Source organism: Tursiops truncatus, chromosome 1 (assembly GCF_011762595.2).
Source record: "Tursiops truncatus isolate mTurTru1 chromosome 1, mTurTru1.mat.Y, whole genome shotgun sequence".
NCBI lineage: Eukaryota > Metazoa > Chordata > Mammalia > Artiodactyla > Delphinidae > Tursiops > Tursiops truncatus.
Window position 1 is genome coordinate 157269354 of NC_047034.1, and position 14855 is coordinate 157284208.

Sequence of the window (14855 nt, forward strand, 5' to 3'; positions counted from 1 at the left end):
AGGGGCCAACTAAAGAGCAACTCAGGACAGTGACACACATACTTAGTGCTGAATGTTACTGTCTTTATTGAGTGCTCTTAGCCCCTCCCCCTCAGTGGAGGTCCCCTCCCTTTTTCCCATCTCAGATGGGATGGCTGCCTGTCCCCTCCCCCACCAATCCCCCTCCTCCCTGTCTTCTGTTTGATGCCCCTCCTACCCCAGGCTTCCAATCTGCCCCTCCTCTGATGGCCACCCTTCCCTGCTCTGGTCCTCTTCATGCTTGTGGATTCAGGTAGCAGGTGTCCCAGATCTACTGCTGTAGTCTGACCTTGGTCCTGAACTCTAAGTCTGTACTTCCAGTTCCCACTAGCTCATGCTGCTTGAATGTCAAACATGCAGGGTATTCAAGGCCATTACCCTTCTACCACCTACTCCTCTTCTTCCTATGCATCCGACCCCGGGTCACAAAAGACATCACTGTCCTTCAGGTCAAGATCTTCCCCGTCATCTGGGGAGACCTTCAAGATGGCAGAGGAGTAAGACTTGGAGATCACCTTCTGCCCCACAAATACATCAGAAATACATCTACATATGGAACAACTCCTACAGAACACCTACTGAACGCTGGCAGAAGACCTCAGGCTTCCCAAAAGGCAAGAAACTGCCCACGTACCTGGCTATGTGGCTGACAGGGTCTTGGTGCTCCGGCCAGGTGTCAGACCTGTGCCTCTGAGATGGGAGAGCTGAGTTTAGGACATTGGTCCACCAGAGACCTCCTGGCTCCACGTAATATCAAACAGCAAAAGCTCTCCCAGAGATCTCCATCTCAACACTAAGATCCAGCTCCACTCAAATACCAGCAAGCTAGAGTGCTGGACACCCTATGCCAAACAACTAGCAAGACAGGAACACAACCCCACCCATTAGCAGAGAAGCTGCCTAAAATCATAATAAGGCCACAGACACCACAAAACACACCACCAGCTGCGGTCCTGCCCACCAGAAAGACAAGATCCAGCCTCATCCACCAGAACACAGGCACTAGCCCCCTCCACCAGGAAGCCTACACAACCCACTGAACCAACCTTAACCACTGGGGGCAGACACCAAAAACAACAGGAACTACGAACCTGCAGCCTGCAAAAAGGAGACCCCAAACACAATAAGATAAGCAAAATGAGAAGACAGAGAAACACACAGCAGATGAAGGAGCAAGGTAAAAACCCACCAGACCAAACAAATGAAGAGAAAATAGGCAGTCTACCTGAAAAACAATTCAGAGTAATAATAGTACAGATGATCCATGTTCTTAGAAATAGAATGGAGAAAATACAGGAAACGTTTAACAAGGACCTAGAAGAATTAAAGAGAAAACAAACAATGATGAACAACACAATAAATGAACTTAAAAATGCTCTAAAATGAATCAATAGCAGAATAACTGAGGCAGAAGATCAGATAAGTAACCTGGAAGATAAAATAGTGGAAATAGCTACTGCAGAGCAGAATAAAGAAAAAACAAAGAAAAGAATTGAGGACAGTCTTGGAGACCTCTGGAACAACATTAAATGCACCAACATTCTAATTATAGGGGTCCCAGAAGAAGAAGAGAAAAAAGAAGGGACTGAGAAAATATTTGAAGAGATTATAGTTGAAAACTTCCCTAATATGGGAAAGGAAATAGTCAATCAAGTCTAGGAAGCACAGAGACTCCCATACAGGATAAATCCAAGGAGAAACACGCCAAGACACATATTAATCAAACTATCAAAAATTAAGTACAAAGAAAAAATATTAAAAGCAGTAAGGGAAAAGAAACAAATAACATACAAGGGAATCCCCATAAGGTTAACAGCTGATCTTTCAGCAGAAACTCTGCAAGCCAGAAGGGAGTGGCAGGACATATTTAAAGTGATGAAAGGGAAAAACCTACAATCAGATTACTCTACCCAGCAAGGATCTCATTCAGATTTGACAGAGAAACTAAAACCTTTACAGACAAGCAAAAGCTAAGACAATTCAGCACCACAAACCCAGCTTTACAACAAATGCTAAAGGAACTTCTCTAGGCAGGACACACAAGAGAAGGAAAAGACCTACAATAACAAACTCAAAACAATTAAGAAAATGATAATAGGAACATACATATCGATAATTATCTTAAATGTAAATGGATTACATGCTCCCACCAAAAGACATAGACTGGCTGAATGGATACAAAAACAAGACCCGTATAGATGCTGTCTACAAGAGACCCACTTTAGACCTAGGGACACATACAGACTGAAAGTGAGGGGATGGAAAAAGATATTCCATGCAAAGGGAAATCAAAAGAAAGATTGAGTAGCAATTCTCATATCAGAAAAACATTGACTTTAAAATAAAGACTCTTACAAGAGGCAAAGAAGGACACTACATAATGATCAAGGGATCAATCCAAGAAGAAGATATAACAATTGTAAATATTTATACACCCAACATAGGAGCACCTCAATACATAAGGCAAATGCTAACAGCCATAAAAGGGGAAATTGACAGTAACACAATCATAGTAGGGGACTTTAACACCCCACTTTCACCAATGAACAGATCATCCAAAATGAAAATAAATAAGGAAACACAAGGTTTAAATGATACATTAAACAAGGTGGACTTAATTGATATTTATAGGACATTCCATCCAAAAACAACAGAATACACTTTCTTCTCAAGCGCTCATGGAACATTCTCCAGGATAGATCATACACAGAAATAAACTCAAAATGGATTAAAGACCTAAATGTAAGGCCAGACACTATCAAACTCTTAGAGGAAAACATAGGCAGAACACTCTATGACATAAATCACAGCAAGATCCTTTTTGACCCACCTCCCAGAGAAATGGAAATAAAAACAAAAATAAACAAATGGGACCTAATGAAACTTCAAAGCTTTTGCACAGCAAAGGAAACCATAAACAAGACCAAAAGACAACCCTCAGAATGGGAGAAAATATTTGCAAATGAAGCAACTGACAAAGGATTAATCTCCAAAATTTACAAGCAGCTCATGCAGCTCAATAACAAAAAAACAAACAACCCAATCCAAAAATGGTCAGAAGACCTAAATAGACATTTCTCCAAAGAAGATATACAGATTGCCAACAAACACATGAAAGTATGCTCAACATCATTAACCATTAGAGAAATGCAAATCAAATCTACAATGAGATATCATCTCACACCGGTCAGAATGGCCATCATCAAAACATCTAGAAACAATAAATGCTGGAGAGGGTGTGGAGAAAAGGGAACACTCTTACACTGTTGGTGGGAATGTAAATTGATACAGCCACTATGGAGAACAGTATGGAGGTTCCTTAAAAAACTAAAAATAGAACTACCATATGACCCAGCAATCCCACTACTGGGCATATACCCTGAGAAAACCATAATTCAAAAATAGTCATGTACCAAAATATTCATTGAAGCTCTATTTACAATAGCCAGGACATGGAAGCAACCTAAGTGTCCATCAACAGATGAATGGGTAAAGAAGATGTGGCACATATATACAATGGAATATTACTCAGCCATAAAAGGAAACAAAATTGAGATATTTGTAGTGAGGTGGATGGACCTAGAGTCTATCAAACAGAGTGAAGTAAGTCAGAAAGAGAAAAACAAATACTGTATGCTAACACATATATATGGAATCTAAGAAAAAAAAAAAAGGTCATGAAGTACCTAGGGGTAAGACGGGAATAAAGACACAGACCTACTAGAGCATGGACTTGAGGATATGGGGTGGGGTAAGGGTAAGCTGTGACAAAGTGAGAGAGTGGCATGGACATATATACACCACCAAACGTAAAATAGATAGCTAGTGGGAAGCAGCCGCATAGCACAGGGAGATCAGCTACGTGGTTTGTGACCACCTAGAGGGGTGGGATAAGGTGGGTGGGAGGTAGGGAGATGCAAGAGGGAAGAGATATGGGAACATATGTATATGTACAACTGATTTACTTTGTTATAAAGCAGAAACTAACACACCATTGTAAAGCAATTATACTCCAAAGAGATGTTAAAAAAAAATGTTTCTCTTTACACATTTCTCTACTTCTAAAGCTTTTTTGCAATAAACACGTGTTACCTTTAAAAAAAAAAGCAATGAAAAATAAATGAAGGAAACAATAGCCAGGATCAATAAAACTAAAGCTGGTTCTTTGAGAAGATAAACCATTAGCCAGACTCATCAAGAAAAAAAGGGAGAAGACTCAAATCAATAGAATTAGAAAAGAAAACGGAGAAGTAACAACTGACACTGCAGAAATACAAAGGATCATGAGAGATTACTACAAGCAACTATATGCCAATAAAATGAACAACCTGGAAGAAATGGAAAAATTTTTAGAAAAGCACAACCTGAGACTGAACCAGGAAGAAATAGAAAATATGAACAGACAATCACAAGCACTGAAATTGAGACTGTGATTAAAAATCTTCAAGCAAACAAAAACGCAGGACCAGTTGGCTTCACAGGCGAATTCTATGAAACATTTAGAGAAGATCTAACACCTATCCTTCTCAAACTCTTCGAAAACATAGCAGAAGAAGGAACACTCCCAAACTCATTCTACAAGGCCACCATCGCCCTGATACCAAAACCAGACAAAGATGTCACAAAGAAAGGAAACTACAGGCCAACATCACTGATGAACATAGATGCAAAAATCCTCAACAAAATACTAGCAAACAGAATCCAACACCACATTAAAAGGGTCTTACACCATGAACAAGTGGAGTTTATCCCAGGAATGCAAGGATTTTTCAATATACTCAAAGCAATCAGTGTGATAAACCATATTAGCACACTGAAGAAGAAAAACCGTATGATCATCTCAATAGATGCAGAAAAAGCTTTTGACAAAATTCAACACCCATTTATGATAAAAACCCTCCAGATAGTAGGCATAGAGGGAACTTACCTCAACATAATAAAGGCCATATATGACAAACCCACAGCCAACATCATTCTCAATGGTGAAAAACTGAAACCATTTCCACTAAGATCAGGAACAAGACAAGGTTGCTCACTCTCACCACTATTAATTCAGAATAGTTTTGGAAGCTCTAGCCACAGCAAGCAGAGAAGAAAAAGAAATAAAAGGAATCCAAATCAGAAAAGAAGAAGTAAAGCTGTCACTGTTTGCAGATGACATGATAATATACATAGCGAATCCTAAAGATGCTACCAGAAAACTACTAGAGCTAATCAATGAATTTGGCAAAGTAGCAGGATACAAAATTAATGCACAGAAATCTCTTGCATTCCTATACACTAATGATGAAAAATCTGAAAAAGAAATTAAGGAAACACTGTCATTTACCACTGCAACAAAAAGAATAAAATACTTAGGAGTAAACCTACCTAAGGAGACAAAAGACCTGTATGCAGAAAACTATAAGACACTGATGAAAGAAATTAAAGATGATACAAACAGATGGAGAGATATACCATGTTCTTGGATTGGAAGAATCAACATTGTGAAAATGACTATGCTACCCCAAACAATCAACAGATTCAATGCAATCCCTATCAAACTACCAATGGCATTTTTCACAGAACTAGAACAAAAAATTTCACAATTTGTGTGGAAACACCAAAGACCCCAAATAGCCAAAGCAATCTTGAGAAAGAAAAATGGAGCTGGAGGAATCAGGCTCCCTGACTTCAGACTATACTACAAAGCTACAGTAATCAAGACAGTATGGTACTGGCACAAAAACAGAAATATAGATCAATGGAATAGGATAGAAAGCCCAGAGATAAACCCACACACATATGGTCACCTTATTTTTGATAAAGGAGGCAAGAATATACAATGGAGAAAAGACAGCCTCTTCAATAAGTGGTGCCAGAAAAACTGGACTACATGTAAAAGAATGAAATCAGAACACTCCCTAACACCATACACAGAAATAAACTCAAAATGGATTAAAGACCTAAATGTAAGGCCAGACACTATCAAACTCTTAGAGGAAAACATAGGCAGAACACTCTATGACATTAATCCCAGCAAGATCCTTTTTGACCCACCTCCCAGAGAAATGGAAATAAAAACAAAATTAAACAAATGGGACCTAATGAAACTTAAAAGCTTTTGCACAGCAAAGGAAACCATAAACAAGACCAAAAGACAACCCTCAGAATGGGAGAAAATATTTGCAAATGAAGCAACTGACAAAGGATTAATCTCCAAAATTTACAAGCAACTCATGCAGCTCAATATCAAAAAAACAAACAACCCAATTTACAAATGGGCAGAAGACCTAAAGAGATATTTCTCCAAAGAAGATATACAGCTTGCCAACAAACATATGTAAGAATACTGAACATCACTAATCATTAGAGAAATGCAAATCAAAACTACAATGAGGTATCACCTCACACCAGTCAGAATGGCCATCATCAAAAAATCTACAAACAACAAATGCTGGAGAGGGTGTGGAGAAAGGGGAACCCTCTTGCACTGTTGGTGGGAATGTAAGTTGATACACCCACTATGGAGAACAGTGTGGAGGTTCCTTAAAAAACTAAAAATAGAACTACCATATGACCCAGCAATCCCACTACTGGGCATATCCCCTTAGAAAACCATAATTCAAAAAGAGTCATGTACCACAATGTTCATTGCAGCTCTGTTCACAATAGCCAGGACATGGAAGCAACCTAAGTGTCCATCGACAGATGAATGGATAAAGAAGACGTGGCACATATATACAATGGAATATTACTCAGCCATAAAACGAAACGAATTCAGTTATTTGTAGTGAGGTGGATGGACCTAGAGTCTGTCATACAGAGTGAAGTAAGTCAGAAAGAGAAAAACAAATACCATATGCTAACACATATATATGGAATCTAAAAAAAAAAAAAAAAAGGTTCTGAAGAACGTAAGGAAAGGACAGGAATAAAGATGCAGACATAGCGAATGGACTTGAGGACATGGGGAGGGGGAAGAGTAAGCTGGGATGACATGAGAGAGTGGTTTGGACATATATATACTACCAAACGTAAAATAGATAGCTAGTGGGAAGCAGCCACATAGCACAGGGAGATCAGCTTGGTGCTTTGTGACCACGTAGAGGGGTGGGGTAGGGTGGGTGGGAGGGAGACGCAAGAGGGAGGGGGTATGGGGATATATGTATATGTATAGCTGATTCACTTTGTTATAAAGCAGAAACTAACATACCATTGTAAAGCAATTATACTCCAATAAAGATGTTTTTTAAAAAATTGTTAAAATTAAAAAAAATCTTCCACGTCACCCCTTAACTCCTCCTTTGCATCTGTTGCCTCTGATCCCTGTCCATTTCACCTCCTGAGTCTCATGTCTCTTTCCTGCTCTCACCCCCTCTGCCAGCCCCCATCCACTTTCCCACAGTGCATGGCTGACATCCTTCTAACTGTTCTCTCTCCCTCCACTTCGTCCTCCTCACAGCCACCAACATCTTGCTAACCTGAAATCAGATACACTCTGGATAGGATGGCTTCTCAATGCCTCCAGAAAAATATCCAGTCCAGCCCCAGCCTACATTTCCAGCCCCTCTTCCAGATGCTTCCTGCTTAGTGTGTCCAGCCGCACTGTGCCGCTCTCAGAGCCCTGGAATACACAGCAGCTCTGTCTCCGGTGCCCTGCCTGGGGTGCCCTTTCCCTTCTTACCCGGTTAATTCCTAAGCCTCCTTTTAAGACCTCAATCAAATGCTCACTCTTTAGTGAGGGCATCCTACCCTCCCCTCTTTCCCTTCTGCCCCCCAGCGCAGTCTGATCTACATTGGTTCCAGCATTTGTCACTCTGTACTGTAGCTATATCCCCTTGCACCCACGCAGCCCTGGATCCTGGCCCATAGGAAGTACCCAATAAATGTACAAATACTTGTTGACTGAATGAATGACCTAGCCATAAATCTCCCTTTCAAATTGGGACAACCAGAAAGCAGCATCCTTCTCCCTGACTGGACCTCAGGGCAGGGGCGTGTGCGGTTCACCTGGCTTCCTTCATTCAGGTTGGCTGGTGTGTGTTGCTCAAGCTTGAGGTTCTGCACACCGATAGACGCTTGCAAACGGGAAACGTTTGTGCAGACCCCATCGTGCAGCTGAGCCCCTTCAGGCCGCTCACTGTCATCACCCTGACCCTCTGGTCTCCTGGCAGGTGTGTTCTTCACTTTCCACACCTTCCACCTGGAGAGCAGCCACGACTACCTCCTCATCACGGAGAATGGCAGTTTCACTCAGCCCCTGAGGCAGCTGAGCGGTTCCCGGTTGCCAGCGCCCATCAGCGCTGGACTCTACGGCAACTTCACTGCCCAGGTCCGCTTCATTTCCGACTTCTCCATGTCCTACGAAGGCTTCAACATCACCTTCTCAGGTAAAGCATGTGAGGGTCCCTCGGGGTAAGTGATGGCTGAGTACTCTGTCCCTCCCACCCCCCCACCCTGCTGCCGGCCTCTGGTCTTCCCAGTAGATGGCTCTCGGTCCCCTCCCCAGCCTCTGGGAGAGGGATCTCACTGCTGCAGCAGAAGATAGTCGGGTTAGACACAAGGACGAACTTCCTTATAGTGGGCTTGGAAGGAGTTAGCAGGTCTGTTGGGGAATCTCCTTCTGTGAAGGTATTTAGGCTTCACTCTGAACATGACCAACCCAACTGATTGAACTAGAGGACCTCAGGAGTGCCATCCTGCCCTAGTAATTCCAGATTCTTCTTCTGATTCCACTTCCACTACTTCACAACCACAGCAATTTCTAAAAAAAAAAAAACGAAAAGGAAAAGAAGGGAGACTGAAACTCCCATTTTGGAGTGTTTTGGCCTCTTGTGGGGGCTGCTTCAGCAATGCGAATTGAGTAGCGATGGGCATTTATCTCTGTGTTTAGGAATCCTGAAAAGAAAGCTCTTTAATGTGCATTCGGGGAGAAAAGAGGACCCTTCACTCCTCTAGTACCAAGTCCTCCTGCTGCTCTCAGACTATTGCTCCCAGACCACCCCCCTCCCACCATCAGCCGGGAGCAGAGACAGCAGATGGATTTCCCCAGGATGGCTGAGAGATATCTGACCTCTAGGAAATGGGACATGGCCGAGCTTAGCCTCACAGTGTCCCTCCAGCAGATGCCACCTGCCATGTCCTGGCTGATGGGACATATCCAGCCAGTCTGCCTCATCCAGGCTCTTTCTCCCCACCACACAGAGCCCCGGGGTACTGTGTCCCAGACGGGAGATGCCCTTGGGGATGAGGGAAAAGGTACTTCTGTATCATCACTAGAGGTATAAAAGTCACTAGAGGCAGGTCCCTGGTGCATAAATGCCACTCCGTCACACATGCCATCTGCCTCAAGTGCCAGTGTTACCAAGACACAGCCTCAGCTGAAGCACTTGCATTCTTTTTCCCAATGTAAGTTGCCCTAGGCTGGGTCATGCATTCTGAACCTCTAGAACCAGGCTGATTGAACTGATCTGGCTTGGTGCCCGGGGAGAAAGAGGCAGGAGAGTGCACAAGCCTGAGGCTGGGGTTCATGTGGAGATGAAGGGACAGAGGAGGGAAAGGTCAGCCTCAGAAGTACTCCTGGGAACGATGTTTCCAGGAAGGCGGTGCTCTCTCCCACTGCTCGTGGTCTGGAGGCACTCAGACCGCCCGGAACACACCTGCCTGTTCTTGCCTGTCTCTGTCCCTCTCGGGCTCTCTCTCCTTCTCTCCTTCCTTTTCGTGCATCTGTGTGTATCGTGTACCTCTGTCTTCCTCTCTCGTCCTCTTCTCCGTGTGTCTTTGTCTGTGTGTTCCCATCCTCCGTGTGTGACCCCAGCTCTCCTGCTGCCTTTCCTCTTCTCCGTGGTGTCTTTGTCTGTGTGTTCCCATCCTCCGTGTGTGACCCCAGCTCTCCTGCTGCCTTTCCAGAATATGACTTTTCGTGCATCGGTGTGTATCGTGTACCTCTGTCTTCCTCTCTCGTCCTCTTCTCCATGGTGTCTTTGTCTGTGTGTTCCCATCCTCCATGTGTGACCCCAGCTCTCCTGCTGCCTTTGCAGAGTATGACTTGGAGCCCTGTGAGGAGCCCGAGGTCCCAGCCTACAGCATCCGGAAGGGCTTGCAGTTTGGTGTAGGCGACACCTTGACCTTCTCCTGCTTCCCCGGGTACCGTCTGGAGGGCACGGCCCGCATCACGTGCCTGGGGGGCAGACGGCGCCTGTGGAGCTCGCCTCTGCCAAGGTGTGTTGGTAGGTGGTCACGTGCTTTCATTTTGCTTCACTAATGGGGTTGGCCGGACTTTAGTCAATTGCTGGGAGGTGGTGGAACGCACCTGGGCCAAGAGGCCGACAGGACTGGGTTTAAGGACTGTCTTAGCACGCGGTTACCTTGGGTGGGTGGCCTACCCTCCTTCCACGCCAACCTCCTTATCGGTGCAGGAGAGACGGCAATGCCTGCTTCATGAGCTGTTCTGTAGCCTCAACTGCCCTTTACAAAGCGGGTCCACAGTAGGCACTCACATGAAATCAATTTCTGTGCTGTTACCTCCCACCCTTAACACACATTCCCATGGCTAATTGATGCCTCTTGCGGAGAAATCTGGGTGGGGTGTGTGGGTGCACCTATAGGAAGGAGGTATGACCTTTGCCCATGGAGAATCCCCATCTGGTTGAGGAGAGGGCTGATTTTACTTGTCCAGTGAGGGTCCGATAGCTTTTGAGAATCTCTAGAAAGACTTCCTCCATTCCGCTGGGGAAGAGAGAGAGAAGCAGGAGTTGGGTTCATTTATGGAGCACCCATTGCAGGTCAGGCATGCTTCTGGACGCTGAGAATACAAAGGTGAACAATACAGAGAAGGTCTCTCCACTCCTGGTCTCACATTTTGGTGGGGGGAGATAGGCTGTAAACGCATGGATGTGTAGTGTGTCGGGCAGTGTTGAGGGTTACAGAGAAAGATGGTCAGCTTAGAAAGTGCTGGAGGTTTTTATAACAAGTAGTCAGGAAAGTCTTCTCTGATGAGCTGACATTTTAGTAGAGATCTGAAGGGATTCAAGGAGCTAATTCATGGGAGAAGAGGGAGCAGAGTACCAAGGCCCCAAGCCACGAGGACGCTCGGTATTTGAGGAATAGCTTGGAGGCCAGTCTGGAGCGAGCGAGGGGGAGAGCAGTGGGTGGTGAGGTTAAAGAGGCAGCTGATGGAGTTGGGACCAGGAGCCCTGTGACCCAGGGTCCTGCCGGCCTCCTTGCCAGCGTGCTGGAGCAGACTTTTCAGAGCTTCAGGCCCAGAGGGTGGAGAGAAGTGGGGCGATATCCCAAGGACTGGGGACAGGTGCTGGCTGTCCCTCATTTCTAAGGTTCACGGCTCTGCCTGCTCGATGCTCACACCATGGGGCTAGATGGAACACAGGCTGGATCAGTGGAGTACCTTCCGTGCTCACTGCTCTCCGCTAGTGCTAAATATTACAGAAAACCCCAATATACCAAACAGATCAAAGCAGCACTGCACTGACTGAAACAGGTGCCAGCGTCTTGAGAGCCCTTGAGGTCAGCCTTGCCCAAGACAGCCACACGGAGCCCCGGGTCTCTGCAGAGGACAGTCATAAATAGGATGGCAAGATGGGCTGGGCGTAGGCTGTGGGGTCACCTGGGCCCAAAGGTGAGTCTCTGCTCTGCCACTTACCGGCTGTTATATCTTGGGCAAGCCACCAGACCCCAGCAGCTCCAGCTTCCTCGCTTATAAAACAGAGATAACAACATCCAATTCACACGCTTTATTCCAGATTAGATGACGTAATTTACATACACCAATGGGGTGCTATGTTATTATCATTTTGCCAATAACCTTTTTATCATTATTTATCGATGACATGACCAACAACCAATAACCCTTTGCGATCTCAGAGGGGAAACATTAAGACAAGTAGATGCAGAATTCCATTTTTGATCAATTAACTAATCTCAAAGTTTATCCTTTTTCCTGCAACCATCCCTCAGAGCCTCCACCCACCCTGACCTGGACACACGTTCAGACACACATGTAACTCCCACTGCGTAGGTTCAGTTTCGATGTGGCTGCTGGCAGCTCCTTTCTGCTCTGGAGAAATGTCTTCAGCTAAGTGGCCCTGAGGGGAATTTTTCCTGAATGGGATTATCCAGGACCACAGATACGCACACGCCCTACGTTCTGCCTCATTGATCTCATTACATAAACTCATTCTTTAACTTATTATTCCAATTACTGTTTGTTCATGGCGCCTCACAATATTTTCATTATTACATTTGTCTTCTGTTTTGTATGTATTCATAACGCATAGCAATTATAATCACCTCTAATTACCACCAGCCCGCAACAGAACCTCAGGCTGGAGGTATCACGGGAATGCCCACCCGGGAGATGCTCCCAGTCGCCATACGCACTGGAGGTGTAAATTGAATAACTTACCAGGAACATTCCCTACTGAGAAGGAGATGAACGGTCCTGGGCTCTAATTCATTGTGTGACAGGGCGACACAGCCCCTGACCTCAGGGTCCCCTGAGCTGGATGTGGAAGAGACAGCCCTGATCCCAGAGGACCCCATTCTGCGCCAAGAGTCATGACCCTGCCCTTGGGAGCCCCGCATGATGGAGCAGACCTACCTCTCTGCCTCGGGAGCCCCAGGCTGATGGACAAGACACAGCCCCTGCCCTTAACGAGACCTCTTCTGATGGGGATGACAGAAGTCATAGATGCCCGAATTAGCCGCAGCACTTTCCGGTGCAGATGACTGTTTGTTTCTCTGGAACATTTATTTTTCCATTTATGCTCGTGTTTGGCTTTTCCGTGCATCTGCTCACCTGCCCCGATACTTGGAAACTCTCCCAAAATCAAGTGCCAGGTCCCGCTACCTCCTGTGCACTCGCTGGTGCCTGGAAAAAGGCCTCGGTAGGGGCCAAGGACTGGCCCCATCTGAAGCTGTCAGCTCCCTTCCCCTCCCCATAAAGGTGTCGGGCATGTGGGAAAGAGGAGAGGGTCATGCTGGGGCAGAGATGGCCTATAGCTATTGTGTAGCAAGCCAGGGTAGGAAGGAGGTGCAAAAATATGTCAAAGCCCACGTTTAAGGTAAACCACCTTTTAGGAACTAGGCAGAGAGCAAGAGGTATCAGGAACAGTGAGGGCGCTGTGAACGTCAGGCAGCTAACACGTGCTTCCCGAGAAGCTTCTTGGGCCTTCGGCCATTCCCGGAGCCTGGGCAGTTAGGGCTCCAAATAGAAGCAGATAAGCTGTGCAGATTCATCAGGTTAGATGGGGAGAGAAAGGAGTAACGCTTGTTGAGGGCCTACTAGGTGCTAGCCACTCCCTATATGTTCACCTCTTTCATCATAAAATTTCATGTACGTATTCTCTCTAGTTTTATGTGGGTGCTGTCATTGTCCAGATGGAGGCAGATGAGGAGACCGAGGTTCAGAGAGTTGATATAACTGGTCTGTCTGAGTCTAAAATCCATGCTCATCTCACTGCACCACATGTCGTTCCCTAGACGGAAGAGAATACTGTGTGATGCCCAGAGATGATGGAGAGCTGCTTCAGGGGGCCGCCCACGTGACGTGACTGAGTAATAGATGTCTAGATATGCACAGCCCTCAGCACCCCCTCCCCAAATGCCCCCCTTCATCAGAGGGCCCCCAGAATCCTTACACACTTCAGAAACATATCTACCTAAAGCGTCAGCAGCCGCCAGGGTGCCCGTCCACCACCCGCCCTTTAGTTTCATGCCCCAGCTCCGCACATTCATCACGCGCGCTCGGACACTCTGCAAACAGGCTGTTTAAAGTACTGCAAAGCGAGATTTCTCCTCCAAGACAAATGATGGCTGTCCTGTTCAGTTTGAGCTGCTATAAGAAAATACCATAAAGTGGGTGGCTTCAACAACAAGCATTTATTTCTCACAGTTCCGGAGGCTGGCAAGTCCAAGATCAAGGTGCCAGTGGATTCAGTGTCTGGTAAAGGCCCTCTCCCTGGTTTCCAGATGGCAGCCTTCTTGCTGTACCATCACACAGCAGACAGATTGCAGGCTCTGGTCAATCCCTCTGCTAAGGGCACTAATCCCATCATGGAGACTCTCCCCTCGTGACCTCATCTAGACCTAATTACCTCCCAAAGGCCCCACCTCCAAATAGCATCACACTGGGGAATCAGGGCTTCAGCACAAGAATTTGTCAGAGGGACACAGACATGCTGTCCATAGTAATGACTTATGTGACGTCTTAGGAACCTGAAGCTGGTCCTGAACTGGAAAGGACCCAGGGAGGAGGGCTTGTCCCACCAATCAGAGGACTGATTGGTGGGACATGGTCACTATCTTCAAAGTTCTAAGGAGCAGCCTTGGGGACAAGAGAACACACAGAGGTACAACTAAGCCCACTAGGGACTCAGCTCTGAATGTTCCTGTATCACATGCTCCCTCCACACTGCTGTGGCCTAGGACACTCCAGGCTCAGGGCAATTAAAGCTGAATATGTGGTGACCTCAGGGTCCTTCCAGCCAATGACTGTGCCTAGAATAGGGACACTGAGGAATGGTTCGGGGAAAGCAGATGTGCTACCACCAACCTCAGAGATTCTACATATGCTTCGAACTCCCCATATGTCCAGACAAATAATGGGCCTGCCATCTGACTTGTATTTATATCCTTCCAGAACCTAATCACTTTTAGAGCTGGCCATCCTCTGAGGTCAGCGTCCTCCATATTTATCCATTCATTCATTTGGCAAATATTTATTTTACAGACAGTCTGGGCTAAGCCTTGGAAATTCATGGATTCGTTAAGCATGACCCTTATACCTTCAAGTAACGCACAGTTTGGGTAGGGGGTGCAGACAAGAAACAAGCCGTCAG

The 14855-nt window shown here is 45.6% G+C and overlaps 1 protein-coding gene across 1 annotated transcript in view; it reads left to right on the forward strand.

Annotated features, from left to right (window-relative positions):
- CSMD2 (CUB and Sushi multiple domains 2) overlaps nucleotides 1-14855 on the forward strand; it is a 667758-nt gene that overhangs the window by 441384 nt on the left and 211519 nt on the right. The window contains exons 20-21 of the mRNA XM_033838419.2: nucleotides 8175-8390; nucleotides 10041-10229. Of these exons, the coding sequence (XP_033694310.1) occupies nucleotides 8175-8390; nucleotides 10041-10229 (405 nt within the window). The remainder of the gene's footprint in view (nucleotides 1-8174; nucleotides 8391-10040; nucleotides 10230-14855) is intronic.